General features: G+C 42.7%; 3 protein-coding genes across 8 annotated transcripts; 2 read left to right on the forward strand and 1 right to left on the reverse strand.

Annotated features, from left to right (window-relative positions):
* Positions 1 to 971: 971 nt before the first annotated feature.
* LOC106572584 (transcription factor NF-E2 45 kDa subunit) lies at positions 972 to 7,090 on the forward strand. Of its 3 annotated transcripts, none has more exons than XM_014146896.3 (4): positions 972 to 1,207; positions 3,343 to 3,418; positions 3,727 to 3,864; positions 5,500 to 7,090. In XM_014146896.3, exons 2-4 carry the CDS (start codon positions 3,371 to 3,373, stop codon positions 6,808 to 6,810), a joined length of 1,497 nt encoding a protein of 498 aa, XP_014002371.3. In that variant the 5' UTR covers positions 972 to 1,207; positions 3,343 to 3,370; the 3' UTR covers positions 6,811 to 7,090. The 3 variants fall into 3 exon arrangements, with proteins under 3 accessions (XP_014002371.3, XP_014002373.3, XP_014002372.3); XM_014146898.3 differs by lacking the exon at positions 972 to 1,207 and adding an exon at positions 3,054 to 3,189; XM_014146897.3 differs by lacking the exon at positions 972 to 1,207 and having other exon boundaries at positions 3,110 to 3,418.
* Positions 7,091 to 8,914: 1,824 nt separating this feature from the next.
* On the reverse strand, positions 8,915 to 14,008 carry LOC106572585 (heterogeneous nuclear ribonucleoprotein A1). 4 transcript variants are annotated; one of them, XR_006759298.2, is made up of 11 exons: positions 13,815 to 14,008; positions 13,153 to 13,269; positions 12,634 to 12,991; positions 12,451 to 12,546; positions 12,310 to 12,360; positions 12,096 to 12,185; positions 11,597 to 11,797; positions 11,023 to 11,217; positions 10,718 to 10,805; positions 9,149 to 9,218; positions 8,915 to 9,027 (listed from the first exon to the last, which is right to left on the reverse strand). XR_006759298.2 is itself a non-coding variant. In XM_014146900.3 (10 exons), the coding sequence occupies exons 1-9, from the start codon at positions 13,824 to 13,826 to the stop codon at positions 10,729 to 10,731; spliced, it is 1,185 nt and encodes a 394-aa protein (XP_014002375.3). In that variant the 5' UTR covers positions 13,827 to 14,008; the 3' UTR covers positions 10,164 to 10,461; positions 10,718 to 10,728. The 4 variants fall into 4 exon arrangements, 3 of the variants coding, with proteins under 3 accessions (XP_014002375.3, XP_014002377.3, XP_014002374.3); XM_014146900.3 differs by lacking the exons at positions 8,915 to 9,027; positions 9,149 to 9,218 and adding an exon at positions 10,164 to 10,461 and having other exon boundaries at positions 12,463 to 12,546; XM_014146902.3 differs by lacking the exons at positions 8,915 to 9,027; positions 9,149 to 9,218 and adding an exon at positions 10,164 to 10,461 and having other exon boundaries at positions 11,639 to 11,797.
* A 174-nt stretch (positions 14,009 to 14,182) lies between these two features.
* On the forward strand, positions 14,183 to 17,985 carry LOC106572586 (chromobox protein homolog 5). Its single transcript, XM_014146903.3, has 5 exons — positions 14,183 to 14,456; positions 15,045 to 15,246; positions 16,392 to 16,626; positions 17,084 to 17,184; positions 17,472 to 17,985. Exons 2-5 carry the CDS (start codon positions 15,104 to 15,106, stop codon positions 17,611 to 17,613), a joined length of 621 nt encoding a protein of 206 aa, XP_014002378.1. The 5' UTR covers positions 14,183 to 14,456; positions 15,045 to 15,103; the 3' UTR covers positions 17,614 to 17,985.
* Positions 17,986 to 19,290: the final 1,305 nt, after the last annotated feature.

Consider the following 19,290-nt stretch of genomic DNA (forward strand, 5'->3'; position numbering starts at 1 on the left):
GTCGTTACTATGCATCCAGATTTGGAACATGAGAATACCACAGCAGCCCTTTGGACGACTGCTATATGTACATTACTGCACAGAAGTAAAACTACTCCACCAAGCTCATCAAATAATTCACAAGACTTAAATTGGCTTATTACCAATGACCAATTCCTAGATGTGTATAGATAAGTCTAGTAAAATGTCTACAGTGCTAGTGTTACTCATTAGACAGGTTAGGCTTGTCTTTATGCATACAGAATGTGTTAGATTGGGGCAGTGGTGGGGAGAGTTTTGTAAGTCACGCTCCTCTCCATTCTCCCCTTGCTCCTCTCTCTCCCTCAGTGGTTGCTCTGCCAGATATAAGAACAATGTAGCCTTTCTTACCTGGTGGAGGTGTACATTCCATCCCTACTAAACTAAGTCTCAATCCAGCCTGTCTGCAACTCACCCCCGTCCCCCACTTGCACAGGGCCCTCTCTAACAGCAATCAATACCAGGGTGGTTTAACTCCAGGTGCTCCAGATCACACTCCACAAACCTCTCCTTTCAGAGGACTTCTGAGGGAAGCTTTCTTATAGGCATTTTGTACGAAGCGGACTCGCTGACTCGCGATCAGCTAGATTTGTATAAGGATTTGTGCATCATGTTGTGTCATGTCTATGAGTAATAATGGTTAATTAGTCAAAGAATGTAGACAACATGTAGATGAAACATCTATTCATCCTAGCTAAGACTAATTTGCCTTTGTTTTAAAAGGTAACAAGGGGTTGTTTGGGGTTATGTCGTGTCCTTGGTCTGTAGTTTTCTCTTGTGGGGAAAAGGGGATTTTTTTGTCAGAGTGCAAGTGTTTTATTAATGATAGAAGCATGCTAAAAACGGTGGTGTGGTTGCTTTACAGGAAAGTTGCTTACATCGGAGGCAGAGACACCCCTTTTATGCTGGGGACTGTCTATGTAGCAGAGCAGAGAGCTAGAGATTGGCAGAGAGAGAAACACAGAAAGAGAGAGAGTGAGCGAGAGAGAGAGCGAGAGATAGAAAGAGTGAAAGCACATGCACTCCCTATAATGGTCGGTTAAAAGTGGACACGTTCACCGTCGTCCTCACAAAAGTGAATATAAAGTCATTTTATTCATCTCACCAGGATTATTATGTTTCTACTGTGTCATTCTGAAGAGTTTTGTCTCCCGAACACGTGTTGAAGACTCAGAGACATGTTGCTCAGGTATGTTCTTTCTCCAGCTTTTTTTCATTGCCAGATAATGCTACTTCTTTCATGTTATAAATATACCCTGTTTTTCCTTTTTCATACATTCATTATTACCTTGTCATCACTGTGCAAAACAGGTTCTCAAAAATATTAGAAGCAATTGATAGCTGGTTATTCAACAAACATAATCCCCTTGACAACATACAACTGACAATCAATTGCCACTAAATTCAAAAATAGTCACAAGCATATATTAAAAACATTATGCAAATGCCCAAGATGAAGAACAAGCATATATTTATAATCAAACTGTCATCTTAGTAGCCTATATATTGAGTAGAAAGTATTTAGGCCAGATAAATGAATGGCTAAAATAAGTTATCTCCAGTTAGTAAATGACCTATTCACTGTTACTCTTCAAGCCTTATTTGTCCTCTTCAGGAATTAGTGTCATGGTTACCTACTGACCATTTCTAAGAGATTACTCTTCAGAACTACACATTGCATCCTTGTATCTTGTCCACAGTACTCTACCTGGGTTAGCATTGTTGCCCTTGCGCCTAGTAATGTGAGTAAAAAATGTATGCTGAGTAGTAGGACTGTGATATTCATGTATAGTCCACCACCTTCTCACTCTGAGCTGCTTTTTGTGTTAATGCTACACCTGATGTAAGATCTGTAAGACGTGGTTCATAGCCAGGCCAGGCGACTTTATCTGTCCCCTCAGTACTAGAGGAAACAGCCTTCACCACAAACATAACAGTGGTTATGGCAGGATATGAGTTACAAGCCCATCTATGTTGTTTATGCTATGCATGGGAACCTGTAGCTACAGATCACAGAGTAAAAATACAAAGATGGATGACCATGTAGTGGTTTGATGAATTAGGCGACTGGGTATTTTGTGGGATAATGTCACATCTTCGCAATAGTGTTCAGGTGAGCGCCATCACCTCCTAGCTGTGTGAGAGTGACATGCGAATGTGTGAGCCAAAGTAATGAATCACATTTTCTCCTCTGAAGCAGCAATGTATCCTATGTTGTAAATGATATACTTTATCACTAAGATCTTTAAATCAGGAAAACTTGGCATATACAGATTGCTTGAAAATATTTTGTGTTGCCGGGGAGATGAGAATAAAAAAAAAAAACTAAAGTAAATAAACAATTGTGGTAATGGAAGATGGAATGGTCATCATTGTGCTGTTGCAGAGGATTCCTGCTCTGTTCCTGAGTATAAATAAGTTGCTTGAATGATGTTGAGTTCCAAACAAAGCCAGTGAGGAATGCCAGTAAATGCTGGACGATGCATAACTTAGTTTTTGCATGTCCATTGTTCAAAAGTTAGACTATGATCGCTCATCATCCAAAGTATCTTAGTCAGTATCTATAGTGCCAACTACAATACATAAAACTAAATATGAAATTCATGTGTGGTACAATGACGATAAAAACCAGGACAGTGTACTGTCTGCTACTCTCAAATGAGCACTTATTAATGGGAATGTCCCAATGTCCACTATCCTCATTACTGATCCAAAGAGTCTAAACAGGGATAAAATACGTTAAATCTTATAAAGCATTTTAAAGGTTAAACCATTTATAAAGGTTATAAAACCCTCACTGACTTTCAATTTACACTAAGAAGCATAGGCCTGACTGCATAGGCCCCAGCCTCTGCTGCAGAGGGAGCGCTGTGCTGTCTCCCAGCAGATTGTCTTATCAGTGACTGGCCTAGTAGCACCACAGCTCAGCTGATAGGAGGGATCCAGCCCAACGGAACTCTGTGTGCCTGGTTGTCGCATGTCCTAAACAGTTCAACACAGAACATCACCCAAACACTCATCTAGTACATGTAGCCATCTCTAGTGGGTCTACCTTTATGGTATGTGCATCTTTCTGCAGTATGAAATGAGGTGCGTGTTCAGTTTACGGAGGTGATGAATACACCAGGTTCTCTTCAAGGATTGTAACATGTAGTGTTTTTCTTAGATGAGGTGAGACTTCTATAGTGTTTTTCCTTTGTGCGTTAGCATCCACGTGTTGAATCAATAGAGAGGAGTTCAGCATGTAATCAGTGTATTCTGATGGCGAAATAAAAATGAAAAAAGCTGATAATAATCGTGGTTTCTGTCCGTCTGTTCCCGGAGGGTTCCCTGCAACCACAGCCTGTCCTGAATGTGTGCAGCAGCCAACTACATACTCCCACAGAGGAGACAAAGTGAGGTGGGTGACATCATGTAATGAAATAGACCATTGAGACAACGTTGTGTGGTGGTTGTGTATTTGCTGGCCATCGGATTCTTTCCTGTGAAAAAGGGTTATGTTTTATTCATTAAAACACGCATACCTACATATGATTGTGACCAATTGTATTCAACTATTTGACGAAGCAAGTACCAGAAAGTATCTATCATTACATTTTTCATGTTGTAAGTGTAAATACCGTCAAAATAGGGTTGTAAAATAAAGCATAAAAATGCCATAACTCAAAGATATCTAAGATTTACAGCATTTACCAATTCATTCTCCAGGGCTTGGCGAATCCGGGCAGGCTGTGTGGGGGGGTGTCGATGCCCACCTATGCCCCTGGAGCCCGGTCACGTGGAGCACCCCACGACCCAGAGATGGACCTGGCCTGGCAGGAACTGATGGCCATCACAGAGCTTCAGGTAGGAGGATGAGTATTCAATAGCCTGATAATTATGTAACCATATAGCTGAAATGTGATTTGAGTTTGATTGAAAGCCTCTCTCTTCTGCCTACAACAGCTGGTCATGTAGCCATAGTGATATGGAAAACTATAGCTATTGTTTTTAATGATATCCTTACTGTGTGAGATGCAATTTCATACTGTTGGCCTCTCTTAGCAAAACACTCCCATGGCAGTGAATTAGGCAACCACAAACAGACAGACAGAAAAGAGAAAATGACACAATCTTGCAAACCAACCACAGTAGTGTCAAGTTTATGTATACACATCTAATCTAAGGAAATGCTGAGTATTCCCACTTAAAAAGTAACACACACTCGACAATGGGCCAATTGAGTTATGGCAGGATAAAGAGACAGGGAGTGGGGGCAAGCACAGCACTGTACATCGCAAGCAGCCCCTTGCATAGCACAATGACCACCTGTTTTCACATGAAACTTGATAACACACCTAAGAGAGACTTGCATGGGCAGCATGAGCTATGGGTGTATACCAAGGTGGGGGTGAACTGTGAGCTATGGGTGTATACCAAGGTGGGGGTGAACTGTGAGCTATGGGTGTATACCAAGGTGGGGGTGAACTGTGAGCTATGGGTGTATACCAAGGTGGGGGTGAACTGTGAGCTATGGGTGTATACCAAGGTGGGGGTGAACTGTGAGCTATGTGTGTATACCAAGGTGGGGGTGAACTGTGAGCTATGTGTGTATACCAAGGTGGGGGTGAACTGTGAGCTATGTGTGTATACCAAGGTGGGGGTGAACTGTGAGCTATGGGTGTATACCAAGGTGGGGGTGAACTGTGAGCTATGTGTGTATACCAAGGTGGGGGTGAACTGTGAGCTATGTGTGTATACCAAGGTGGGGGTGAACTGTGTGCTATGTGTGTATACCAAGGTGGGGGTGAACTGTGAGCTATGTGTGTATACCAAGGTGGGGGTGAACTGTGAGCTATGTGTGTATACCAAGGTGGGGGTGAACTGTGAGCTATGTGTGTATACCAAGGTGGGGGTGAACTGTGTGCTATGTGTGTATACCAAGGTGGGGGTGAACTGTGAGCTATGGGTGTATACCAAGGTGGGGGTGAACTGTGAGCTATGGGTGTATACCAAGGTGGGGGTGAACTGTGAGCTATGGGTGTATACCAAGGTGGGGGTGAACTGTGAGCTATGGGTGTATACCAAGGTGGGGGTGAACTGTGAGCTATGGGTGTATACCAAGGTGGGGGTGAACTGTGAGCTATGGGTGTATACCAAGGTGGGGGTGAACTGTGAGCTATGGGTGTATACCAAGGTGGGGGTGAACTGTGTGCTACGGGCAGCAGGTAAGATAGCCTGACCCCTCACTTCCTTTTCAAGCCTGCCCCCCCCCCCACACTGCTTTAAAGTTTCATTTCTCACACTCATTCCCCATAGATTATTTATTCATTCTCCTATGAAATGGTATTTCACATGTTCACAAATACACATAGCAATTTAAACCTCAGTGATAAATGTGTAGAATTGTTTTGTTTTATACATAAAGTAACATAGTAATGATAAACTGTAATGATAAGACAAAGCATTAACTAATGATTCTTACTTTGTTTTTCATTTTAGGAGTTTGAGGTCCCCCATGATGGCCCATATGAAACTATTCAGTACCATCCCACAGAGCCACCTATATCTCTGGGAAGTTATAGCATGGTTCAGTCTCACTCTCATACACAGCCTCTCCCCTGTTGTGGTGAGACAAACCGTGATGTTGCATATGAGGGAACCTACTCTGAAGTAATGCCAGCCTGCCAGCATCAGGCTACCAGTGAATTAACTGAGGCACTGTACAGACATTCTGGAACTCATTCTGGAGCCCAGCTGAATCCCAGAGTTCTGAACCCTCTACCACCACCGCAGATGAACTTCCTAGAACATATGAGTCTGACGAGTGTCGGTGGTGAGGGGTCTGTTGGAAAAGACAATGCCGGCCTCTCTCAGGGTCCGAGTCGACACATGCTAGGGACTGATCACAGGCAGGGCAAACACCAACCATGCACTGTGGATGATCTGGAGTCTGACTCGGGCCTATCGTTGGGGTCTAGCCCACCGCTGGCCTCACCGGATGATGTCATGACTGGCGTACCTGCTTGTTCAAGCACAGAGGTTGGTCTGAACTATAGTCACAGGGGGATGGAGAGTATGGGTGAGCAAGGGAGGAGAGGTAGCCTCCTTTACTCCTTGGATTATCAGCAGCATCCTACCCAGTCCTACCCCTACTCAGGGCCACACCCCTCTTACTTCCCTGTAACACAACCATCCCAAATGCAACCGCAGCCTCACTTCCTGCCTCCCATGTCAATGAAACGTCAACAGGGTTTACCGAGTGCATTGAATGACTTGCACCTTAACAGCTCTGTCAGCATAGGGAGCTCTTCTCAGGCGTTTTATGTAAAACCCAGAGGCAACCCTCCTTCTGTCCCTTTGAGCCGGGACGAACGCAGAGCTCACGCCCTCAAGATCCCTTTCCCTCTGGAGAAGATCATCAACCTACCCGTGGACGACTTCAACGAGCTCCTGACCAAGTACACGCTCACAGACGCCCAGCTCGCCCTCGTCAGAGACATCCGCCGGCGGGGGAAGAACAAGGTGGCAGCTCAGAACTGCAGGAAGAGGAAGCTGGAGAATATAGTTTACCTGGAGGGAGAGCTGGGTCAACTGCAGGCCCAGAGGGATCACCTGGCCAGAGAGAGAATGGAGTTCCAACACAACCTGGCTATTGTTAAACACCGCCTCACAGACTTGTATGCGGAAGTGTTCTCTCAGCTCCGGGATCAGGATGGACATCCCTACTCTATAGAGGACTACTCTCTACAGCAGACCCCTGATGGGAACGTATACCTGGTGCCACGTACTGACGTGTTGGATGGGGAATAATGTAAAAATGAAATCTATTGGACAGCTATTGTATACTGCCTCACTTTTTATACACCATTATGAAATGTTGATACAGTACAGTAAGAGCCATTAAGTATACTGAACAAAAATATAAAATGCAACAATTTCAGAGTTTCACTGAGTTAAAGTTCATATAAGTTAATTGAAATAAATCAATTAGGCCCTAATCTATGGATTTCACATGACTGGGAATAGAGATATGCATCTGTTAGTCACAAATACCAAAAAAATAAAAATGGGTCTCAGGATCTCAACATGGTATCACTGTGCATTCAAACTGCCATCTATAAAACGCAATTGTGTTCATTGTCTGTAGCTTATGCCTGCCCATACCATAACCCCACTATGGTGCACTGTTGACATCAGCAAACCACTCGCCCACACGTTGTCTGCGGTTGTGAGGCAGGTTGGGCGTACTGCCAAATTCTCCAAAACGACCTTGGAGGCAGCTTATGGTAGAGAAATTAGCATGGTGGACATTCCTGCATTCAGCATGCCAATTGCACTCTCCTTCAAAACTTGAGACGTCGGTGGCATTGTGTTGTGGTTCCAAACTGCACACTTTAGTGGCTATTGTCCCCAGCAGGTGCACCTGTGTAATGATCATGCCGTTTAATCAGCTTCTTGATATGCCACACCTGAGTTGGAAGGATTATCTTGGCAAAGAGTAATGCTCACTAACAGGGATAAACAAATGTGCACAAAATGAGAAATAATCTTTGCATCTTATTTCAGATCATGAAACCAACATGCATGTTAATGTTGAAAGTGTATGGCAGCTACAAGTTAGTTTAGGATACTGTGCTCATATGTACAATCGAGTCAATAGTTACAAGTACAGTCATGGCTATGCTTGTTCTGGATACATTTTATTCAATGTTGTAAGAAGTGCCTTCATAAAGTATTTATACCCCTTGACATATTCCATATTTATCGAAAAATGATTTCAAATTTTACGCAAGTATTTACACCCGAGTCAATAGGTTAGTGTCACCTTTGACAGCGGTGAGTCTTTCTGGGTACATCTAAGCTTTGCACACCTGGATTGTACAAAATCCAAGTGCTCACATTGATAATTGCTAGACAGCCATTCCAGTCACAATAGATTAAGTCAAAACTAGGCCACTCACATTCAATGTAGTCTTGGTAAGCAACTTCCAGTGTATATTTGGTTGCGTTTTAGGTTATTGTCCTGCTGAAAGGTGAATTTGCCTCTTAGGGTCTGATGGAAAGCAGACTGAACCAGTTTTTCACCTGTGCTCAATTCCATTTAACTAAAAACAAACATTCTCCCTTGTCCTTGCAGATGACAAGCACACCCATAACATGATGCAGCCACAACCACCGTACTTAGTGATGTGTTGAATTTGCCCCAAACATAACACTTTGTATTCAGGGCATAGGTAATATCTTCTTGCCAAGCGGATGCATGTCAGGAATATTTTTGTTCTGTACAGGCTTCCTTTTCACTCATTTAGGTTAACATTGTAGAGTATCAATGTTGATCCAGCCTCAGTGTTCTCCCATTAAATGGTTTTAAAGTCACCATTGGCCACCATCTCCAGCAACAGCGTTTTGAAGGACACCTGTATCTTTGTAGTGTAATTAATGTCACCATGTGCAGAGGGACATTCAATAACTCCCTGGTCTTGGCGTTTGAAATGCACTGCTCAACCTCAGATAATTGTATGTGTGGGGGTACAGAGATGAGGCACCATGCAAAAATCATATTAAACACTTATTGCACAGAGTCCATGCAACTACCTAAGCAAAATAGTTACTCCCCATAAGTGGTCGACAGCTTTAAATATGTATACATATCTAAAAACAATTCCACTGACATGGGGTATTGGTGTAGGACTGTGATGAAGTTGCAATTTATTCGATGAAAGTTCAGGCTGTAACACAAGGTGGAAAAATTCAAGTGGTGTGTTAACTTCCTGAAAGTGCCTCTTCATTCAATCAAGACATATTTGGGAAAATTCTATTATGTCCCTGCATGAATTGTATTAGAGGATGAAATTTGTTAACCATCTATGTGGCCGTTTAATCATAGTATTAAGCAAATGAAAGGACCAAAATAGAAGATATGTAAAAATATTTTATTGATAAACCAATGTGGTAAAAAAAAAAAAAAAGTTAAATACTGCACAGCAGTCTTTGCAGTAAAAAACCCATTGCATTTCTCCAGGCACCCTAAAACAGAAGACAAAAATCACGACAGCCTTAGAGACGAGGCTTCAGATATTCTCCCACAATACGAGAAACAAAAAAAATATGAATATTTCCAACCGTTATCAAGCGGTTAGTCACTTACCTTGTGCAATGTTACTGTGTTCAACTTCATCATGCTTTCAGTTGCAGCCCTTCAGAGCAGAGTCAGTTTCCTAGGAAGTATCAGAAGAAAAGGAGACTGAGACGATATAACATTGAAAGGCGTTAAGTCTTACCATTTCATAGTTTGACTGCCAACATAAGCATGCATTACAAGGATTGCAGCATATCTTTACGATTTGTGCCAAAGGTCAATGCCCCTTGTATTACCAGATGAACAGGGGGCAGCGATTTGTAATAAAACATCTCTGCACATCCAAATAAACTGTACATGGTCATGAATGCTATACTATTCAAGTCTACATTAACTACAAGAGTTTGCGCGTACTAACTACAGAACATGTTATTTAAACTAACAGTAGTTGGAAAAGTCTCCTTACCCACAGACAGCATTTAAGCCATTTGGTAGCAGCTGCCTGCTAGTCTCATGCCTTCTTGCTACTCACTCTCCCCTGCTTCACACTGCTCCTGTCAGGCGATGGGCTGTTTACTATGACTCGCCCTCAGCTCAGCTGGCTTCCATGGCTGGCTAGCCTCAAGACTGCATCATGTAAGCTAGCCTTTGCTGGCAGGTGTGCTGTATGACAGGCGAGTGATCTAGCCAGCCAACTCAAAATCTCCGGTGCAGTTCTCAAAGAGATCATGAACTGTTGACTGAGTATTATACTACCATACTTAATCCATTGTGACAGTGTTCAGCAATGACTTCAATGCTATGGTATCACTTTGTCAAACCTTCCTTTGATGTGATGGATACATGTTATTTTCTACATTCTGTAGTATGTGCATTGGAAGAGGCTAAGGACGTCCCACGCAAGAAAGGAATAAAACATAGGGCCAGGCAAGTCTCCATTGAGAAGTGGTACATTTCTTCAAGAGTCACTGACCTAATCCGTCAGTCGTGTGGATCTGTATTTGTGCTAATGCATTAAACACCCAAACCAGAAAACACCCTCCCCCTCAATCCCCTAAAAGACACTAACAAGACTGAACGACAGTTTAAAAAAAACTGAAAGGTGGTTTATTTCAACTTGATTGGTTGCAGTTACACAAAAATAAAAACGGCTCAAAGAAAAACTACATAAAACCTCATTGGAATGCTTGCTTTCCAGAAACATCAAATAATCCTGTTTGACAACACAGAAAAATGTATGAAGCCCCGCCATGATTTCTATTGTACACATCTCTTCTTGTAGCAGATGTAACCTGCCACATCTGTTTGGCTGAGCAGATCTAGGTTGTAAACCTGCAGCTGCCCTGTCACTTGTCTCGCTCTCCTCTCCTAAGTACTGAGTCCTGTTGAACAATATGGAACAACATAAAGTTAAACTGTGCACTGACTGTTGGAATGACCAGAACCTACGACATGAGATCCAGCATTCTTAACACTTGGATCAACAGCTAAAAACACAACTACAAGGATTCTATGTATCAAAGTGTAAAAGAATGGATCCCCTAGTTTCAGAACGCTACATATTTAACAAATCCTACAATATGCGTAAGTCTCATCTACACACGTTATGGTTTCAAACAGTCACATTTAAAAACGTACCTTCTGAACATTTAGAATCTGCGTCCACCGGAGCCCCCGCCATATCCGCCACCGCCGCCACCCCCACCTGAGCTACCTCCATAACCACCTGAAATGCAATAAACATAGGAAAGGTCAACAGTGGAATCAGAGCCTCAGTCAACTCAAAGTACAAATTAAGGTGTTAATTTAGTCAAATGCTTTGACAAACTAAATGTTACAATTACATACTAATCTAGATTCTCTGACGAAGTGCCAAACCAACACGTGTTAACTGGTTGCTTAGCACTGGCTGAGTAGTTGATAGCCTGATATGCGCCACCTACCACCATATGGGCCACTGTTCCTGCCACCGCCGCTACCTCCGCCACTGCCACCGCCGCTGCCGCCACCACCACCACTGCTACCACCAAAGTTGTTACCCTTCATCGGGCCGTAGTTGGAAGCCTGATTGTTGTAGCTGCCAAAGTCATTGTAGCCGTTGCCGCCACCATTGCCGCCACCACCACCGCCGAAGTTACCTGCACACATTTAAAAAGTCACATTACTTAGTGAAGAGTCGCCTGGCCATTTTACACAGGATCAAGGATATAACCAATCATTTGTGTACAGCTCGGATAGAGTATTCCATGCATCACTTTCATCAAGTCAGCTATGACCGAGTTCTCATACTACTTCTTATTTAGTAGGCCATTTCGGTTTCTGGCCCAACGCTCTTAACCGCTAGGCTACCTGCCTACGCATCTAAGGTTTTGTATGTGAAATCTCAGGTTTAATATGGTAACATTTTATGCCTCCTACATGCCATTTAGAAGGGAAATATAGGTAGTAGATCAATACTTTAACCAAACAGAATGTAGTGTGAGAATTTGATCACAGCTTATGAAGCCATCCACTTACCAGCAACTGGTGCTGCCTCTTGTGGTGAGGCCATGGACTTACCGCCGCCAAAGTTTCCACCGTTGCCATTGCCATTGTTGTAGTCGTTATAACCATTTCCGCCACCGTAGCCACCACCCTGTCCTCCGCCATAACCTCCTTGTCCTCCACCGTAGCCACGGTTACCACCACCATAACCACCGGGCCCTCCTCCATAGCCACCTATAGAAAGGAAGGTTCTAGTCTAAATACACTGCCAGCAACAAGCGCACACACTATAGATATACATGAACCCCGTGGGTTGATTTCGCGGGGGGGGGGGGGGGGGGGAGGTGTAAGAGAAGTGTATCCACTTTACTGTAAGTCGCTGTGGATAAGAGCATCTGATAAATTACTAAAATGTAAATGGACCAGTCTGTTGCTGTGTGTCTCATGTTATAGCTCTTCCTGATGTCACAACGTGAAGTTTACATACATACCCAGGAATAATAGTAGTGTTTGTCAAACAACCAAGTCTTACCATCTCCTCCCCCATAACCATTGTTGTAACCACCATCTCCACCTCCATATCCACCCCCTCTGCCTCCTGAAACAGACGAGTCAGCGTCACCTAAAGTATATTGAAACAATCACAAGTGGTTAAGTACACAGGTTCAAGCAGACATATTGAGTGGTTCAGGACCACCACATACCCCGGCCACTGAAGTATCCATCATCACAGCCAAAGTCATTACCTCCGTATCCCCCACCTCTGCCATAGTTGCCGCCGCCACCACCACCACGGCCTGGGAAGAAATGATAAACCATTAGTACCAGACCAACCTCAGAAATAATTCAAGATTAAACCACTTGCCATGAAGAAGTCATGGACTTACCACCCCTCATACCCATTCCTGTAGTCTGCATCTCCTGTCTGGACAACGCTTTCCTCACTTCACAATTGTGACCATTCAGTGTGTGGTACTTCTGAACTGGGGATAGAAAATTGCCTTAATTACAGCACAAGACAAATGCCAGTGATTTTTATTCTAAAGAAAGACATTCAGACCACTACTTACTAACAATCCTGTCCACTGCATCATGGTCATCAAACGTGACAAAGGCGAAGCCCCTCTTCTTGCCACTGTTGCGGTCAGTCATAATGTCAATTACTTCAATCTTGCCAAATTGCTCAAAGTAGTCTCGCAGGTGGGAGTCTTCTGTGTCTTCCTTGATACCCCCAACAAATATTTTTTTCACTGTGACGTGAGCACCTGGTCGGCTGGAGTCCTCTCTGGACACTGCCCTCTTCGGCTCTACGAGCCTACCGTCAACCTTGTGGGGACGTGCTTCCATGGCAGCGTCAACCTCATTCACACCAGCATAGGTGACAAACCCAAACCCCCTGGAGCGCTTGTTGGCTGGATCTCTCATTACCTGTCGATTGAGTGTATTACAAAAATATTAAAAACCTACACCGATGTTCAATATAAGTTATCCAATTGCACCTTGACAGACAATGGAAACCCATTCCGTAATACTGCAGCCAACTAGGTATAAAGGTTTGAAATGTGTACATAAATAAATAAAATACTCACCACACAATCTGTAAGAGATCCCCATTGTTCGAAGTGTGCTCGCAAACTCTCATCCGTGGTTTCGAAGCTCAGACCTCCGATGAACAGCTTGCGGAGCTGCTCGGGTTCACGTGGGGCCTGGACATAAAGGGAGAATGCATTTAGAACGAAAGAAGCAGATGCAAATGAGAGCGAGCGCTACATTGTAGCGAACTAGGCCAACCATTTGGACATATTCCTGAAGTTACCCGAAACAAGTGGTGGAGATCAAACAATAACATATTTGATGCCGTCGGCAGGGTGTAGCCAAATAAAGGCCTTGACCACGGGCGGTGGGGGTCGACTCCTGCGCCATATTGTACATTTGGCAAGCGTAAACCAAACAAAGCGATTTTTTAAAAACCGGGAAATGTGAACAAACGATCGATTCATATTATAGTAAAACCGTAGTGTAAACTACAAAGGATACATTTAACGTCCGTTTCAAACGGCTAAATAAAACGCAAGAACAATCAACGCCATGAGGCCTGTAGCTAAGATGGCGGCATCCCCACGATTATAGCTGCCAAAGACGCTCGTGAAGGGAAAGCCATTTTGAATAGATTGGTCAACGTGCACGTTATATTAAACACTAAACGTATATATCACAAAATTGCAGGAAGGTATTGCTTAGAAAAACTTACCTCCTTCGACATTGTTGCTGGTAGTTTCCGATCCCTTGTTCCTTATTCGAGGACAGAAATTCTGCGACAGCGAGACGACCGTGCCTGGACAGAAAACAGTATAATAAATAGGGACGGATACGCCTCTTGGATTCAGCAATTGGTTAGCTGTTCCCGCTGAATTATATTTTTCCCTCTTCCGCTGCTACTCCGATTGGGTACTTCACAGTCAGTTATCAGCAATATCCAATAATAAAACGACACCAGCCGGGGGTGGGCGTGAGTTTAAGTTTAATATGTTTTTAATGCGTACGTTAAAATTACGTCACTTCAACTGAATTAAATGTTATGTTCTGGCAAGTCTGTATCAATAAACGTAATGTAGTATTTGATCAAGCTTGCCAAATGATACTGAAATGTCTGCAGATTTCTTTAGTGGACATCGCTAGCCACAACATTTACTTATTAAATCACAGTTATTTGGTTTGACGCCGACGGTTTCGTGGGCGTGCACGCTCTGCTATTGTGCTTTTGGCGCGCAAGCAAGTCGTGTGGGGAGGGGGAACAAAAAGCCCAGAAAAAGCATCCAGCCAACTGCTGAAGCTAACCGTGTGGTGGAAGAAAGCAATTTGGGTTTCCAATAAATTCATCCGAATTACAAAAGTGAGTAAAAACATGAAGCTATTTCTTAGCTAATTAAAAAAAATAGTTAAGTCTTGAGGATAACGTTTGCGAAATTGCTTCGTTAGCTAACATTATCTAGCTACGTTGGTAGTGAACAGTTCGCTACCTGGTTGGGACAAACATGTTAGCTAACGTTTATGTAGCTATACGCTTTCGACTATTTAGATTTGTGTGCCCCTGTGCATCGTTTACTAACAAACTGCAATGAATTAAAAGCTCAATTGGTTAACTAACTAGTTATTTTACCCCTATTTAGAGGAAATTGTATCAAATAAGTCAAATATACGCATGCCGGCTAATTTAGCCGTATTGGCTGACTGAGTAAACGTTAGCCTAGCGTACTTTATAATTCAAGTGATTCCTTTTAAACGGACAATCAGCCGCCGGGACATGGTTGATAAATAATTCATTTAAGCCAGGGTTTAACCTAGATGACCCTCGACAAGTTGACTAGTTTATCGGCTTTATAATTTTGATTACTTCATAGTGTGCGTAGTTAGCTATGGACAGCAGACCAATGTGTAACTTTATTGCACACATTTCTAAACTTCTTTCGACGTTTGCTAGGTTCTCTAAAGTTGGGACGTGCTACTTAACTCACTTGAGGTACTGTAACCTAGCTAGCCATGGGAAAGAAGACTCGTGAAAATGATGATGGTGCCTCAGGCTCATCTTCAGAAGAGGAAGAATTTATTGTGGAGAAGGTGCTGGACAGAAGGACGGTGAAGGGCCGAGTTGAATTCTTCCTGAAGTGGAAAGGCTATTCAGAGTAAGTATGTTCCTCATGTGATTGTGATGGAATGTTACTTTGACATGTTTTAAATATGAATATGCTTCCTGTAGCTAGCTCATTTCTACCTTTCGCCATCCATATTTTTGTTTTATTTGTCATCCCTTCCAGTATGTTTCAACAGAGTTGAGCAGAGACAAGGCTCTGTGGAATTCAGCCCACACTACATCGATTCACCCAAGGTCAATACTTCCAACAATTTTTAATTATGAAATGCTTACCATGTACCAACGTTTGTCCTCTGTAGTTGCACGCCTTTGTTGCTGAAAGCCATACTTTTTAATAATATGTAATCAAATACAAACACTGACCGTTGTTGAAATTAAATTGACACATGCACATTTTCGTAGCATTATGAAAATGAGCAACAGCAATGAGCAGTCCAGTGGTTGTATTTGATGAACATTTATTGAAAAATTGTGTATTTCAGCCATCAAAGGCATGCAACTACAGAAGACAAACATCAGTACACGATAAACGTTTCATAATACATTTTTTTAATTGACCTTGGGCAAATCAAGGTATTAGCTGAATTCCTCAAAGCCTGGTCTGTTTAACTTGTTGGTGGAGTTAATCAGACACTTACGTCACAGTTGAGTTTAGTCAGCTACTGTGTCTAATGTTCAACTCTCCGACTCCTACACATGGAGGGTAAACATTCTTTGGACACGTAAAATGACCAATGCAGTTTTTTTCCCCCTCTTCCTTCCATAATGTGGCTTAGGTAGTGGGCTTTGTGGCCATTAGCGCAGCTGCCGACCGAACATTTGAGGCCCTCCTTATGGCTGCAGAGACAATGTAGTTTAAAAAAAAGTTAATTTACTGCAATTCTACCTACACATTTTGCCATGGCTTATGCTGAGTGACACCAATATGACAATCAAGAGACCCCATGCCATGACAAAAATACTCCTGAATGCACAATTTTTTTGATTTTCCCTGATTGTCTTTATTTTGGTGCTTGTTAGTTCTCAGATCTTTATTAAAAATAAGGCAATTTTCAACATGCTTTAGTCATTTTTTTTTTTTTTAGTTCACTCAATTTTTTACAACTGTTGGGACACTAGTGTGTATACCTCCTGTCAAATGTCAAGCTTGCTTTTACAATGCATGGTTCTTTGCAGAAAGCACAACACATGGGAGCCAGAGAAGAATCTTGGCTGCCCCGAGCTCATTGCTGGGTTCATGAAGACCTACAAGAAGCCTAGCAGTAGTAGTGGTGCAACCCCCAGCACTGGAGGATCCAAGTCCAGTGCGGGATCATCAGGCCGTAGCAAGGAAGGCAGCAGCAAGAGGAGGAACTCTGATGATGATGATGATGAGGAGGGGAGCAGCAACAAGCCCAAGCGGAAAAAAGAGGTGCGTAACCTACCTCATTAATTGGTGTAGATAAACCTTTTTACCCCAAAATTGGTTTATATACCAGGCTAGGTTGTTTACACTAGACAAGATCTAGGTGAATTGACTGCCAGGTGCAAGTCTACGAAACCAATCCTCATTTACTGAAAGGGGCCTACTGATAGGTGAGCTGACACTTAAGAACCTCTTCAGTGGTGCTGCAGTGTTGTTATTGTAGGCTAGAACAGCAGCTTGATCTTCCTGGTGAACTTTTCATTAGCAAATGTCTAACCAACTGAAGAGCTCATTTTAAAGTGAAATGGTAAGCAACACCCTCTTGATCAACTTTCACTGGAATGACAAAGGCTTTGTGAAATTAAACTGTTCACTCAGTTTATGTGCTTACCCAGCCCCTCCAGCGGTGCCAAAGTTTCACTTGTAATGTACAACATAAAGGTATTACTGGTCTTTTCTCCAGGATGATGTCCTGATTGCGAGAGGCTTTGAGAGGGGTCTGGTACCGGAGAAGATTATTGGAGCCACAGACTCCTGTGGTGATCTCATGTTCCTCATGAAGTGGTGAGTGTTGAGTACTTAAGCATTGTTGACCTTATGTTCTTTTGTTAGATTACAACACCATAAGAATTTGTTTTCAAACTGGTGACAAGAAACTGCTTAACTGTAGTGGTTGCTCTACTGTCTTGAAGATAATAGTTTAGATCTAATAACTTTCTGGTTGTCCTGATTGAGTTTGTGACAAATTGAGTTGTCAACTAAGCAGTATACTACCCAATCTTGGGTTTTAATCACCATGGCAGCAGGCTTGTAAATAAGGATGTTATATTTATTATTTCCTTACTCTACAGGAAGGACTCTGACGAGGCAGATCTGGTGCTAGCCAAGGAGGCCAATCATAAGTGCCCGCAGATTGTCATAGCCTTCTATGAGGAGCGCCTCACCTGGCACGAAGATGGGGACAAGAAAGAGAAGGGTGCTGTAAGCATGTGAGCGGGATGTCTTGCCACGGGAACGGTCACTGACCTCTTACCCCCGACTCTGCAGGGACAACCTGGAGACTCGTATAGCCAGCACCAAATCACACCCTATTCCTCCCCCTTGGCCTTAACCCTTTGATGTTAACTTGTTTGAATAGTCTGCATAGGTATAACCAGTGGTGGTAAATATTCCACCATATTGATATGCAAACATTGAAGGTTTAGGGCAAAATAGAGGATTGGGGAGGGATTTGGTACCGACTGACAACCCCCCCCCACCCCATTGGTAATGACATAACAAAAACCACACAAACCAACGATGGAGAACACTGCCCACTTTCTCATGATACCTCCCTCCATGCCCCAATGTACAGGCTAATATCCCTGAATAACAAACAGTTCAACCTAGCCATTTTACATAGAAACTGAGAAGGATGCAGGAAGACTGGGGTTTTGGATGTGGTGAAACGGGTGCGCTCGCTACTGGGAAGGGCTTGTGTTTTTTCTTTCTTTTTTTCAACTTCATGCTTTATTCTCTCACTTTGTACTTTTTGTGCAGTATTTTTTTTTACGGGATATAATTGTGTCAGGAAGACTGTAGATTCTGCGGTACCCTGTCTAGGTACAGGAAGCCATATTAGGGTGACTTGAAGGTAGTCGTCTTCACTGAGACGTTAAAATGGGCAGTCTATCAAAGCATGGTCCAGGGACCTGTATTCAGTGTCTGACTGCTGATCCAGTATCTGGGCCACCTGGTCCATATAGTCATTGATCTAACAGGGCAACTGATCCTCGATCAGACAATCTGTGGAAACGTTGAATGTGGGCAACGGACATGTTTGCCACTGAGAAGCCGACAGCCTTGCAAGTCTTAAAGTTAGTTATGCAGTAGAAACAATATAATTTTATTATCCGAATCTTTTTTTATTGTATTTTTTTATTTTATTTTTTTTTTTTCCTTCCCCTACTAGGCCACCTTGGTAGAAAAACATCTGTTTCGTCTACAATTTTTCTTCAGTAGTTTTAGTGTAACTTTGATGTTCTAAGGTAAATATGGCCCCTTTATGTAAAACTCCTTCCATGGTTTGTCTCTCAAATTTGCTAGTAGTGTGGCTGGATTGTACGTTTTTGTTTTAATCATCGTCATGTTAATATTTTAGCTCTTTTGTCCCAATGTGTTCTTTTCTGTAGCTTTACCCTGTCAACTAACAATGTAGCTCTGATTCCATTGCTAAGATCATGAATATATTTGAGTAGCTGCTTATTCCTAACTTGGAATTGGATTATTTTGATTACCTGTTAATCAGTGTCCTCACATCAAGCACAAGTAAGAAAATATTACAGATGAACTAGCCTCTGCTGAGTGCCCTAACAATCGGCTGTATCAGTTTTCAGGGAAAGGTCCTGTGATCTGACTGGTGACACTCAATCTTAACTCCACCTCCACATTTATTGGATTGGTTGAACAGTGCAGAAAACCTCCCCCTGACAGTTTCTTCCTCTGGTTAAGACCAGTATGTTGGGCCTCTAGTTTAAGGAAAAAAATGTATGCCTGCTACGTTAGGCTACAGATGAACAGAAGGGTCACTTCAAAAGTTGTGCCCGGTGTTTCAAGCCATTGTTATTTGCAAATGTGAATGACCATTTGATTGTTGAGTATATACACAACATTATCACAGTAATGCTGAAC

Source organism: Salmo salar, chromosome 15, assembly GCF_965601325.2.
Source record: "Salmo salar chromosome 15, fSalSal1, whole genome shotgun sequence".
In the NCBI taxonomy this organism is placed as follows: Eukaryota; Metazoa; Chordata; class Actinopteri; order Salmoniformes; family Salmonidae; genus Salmo; species Salmo salar.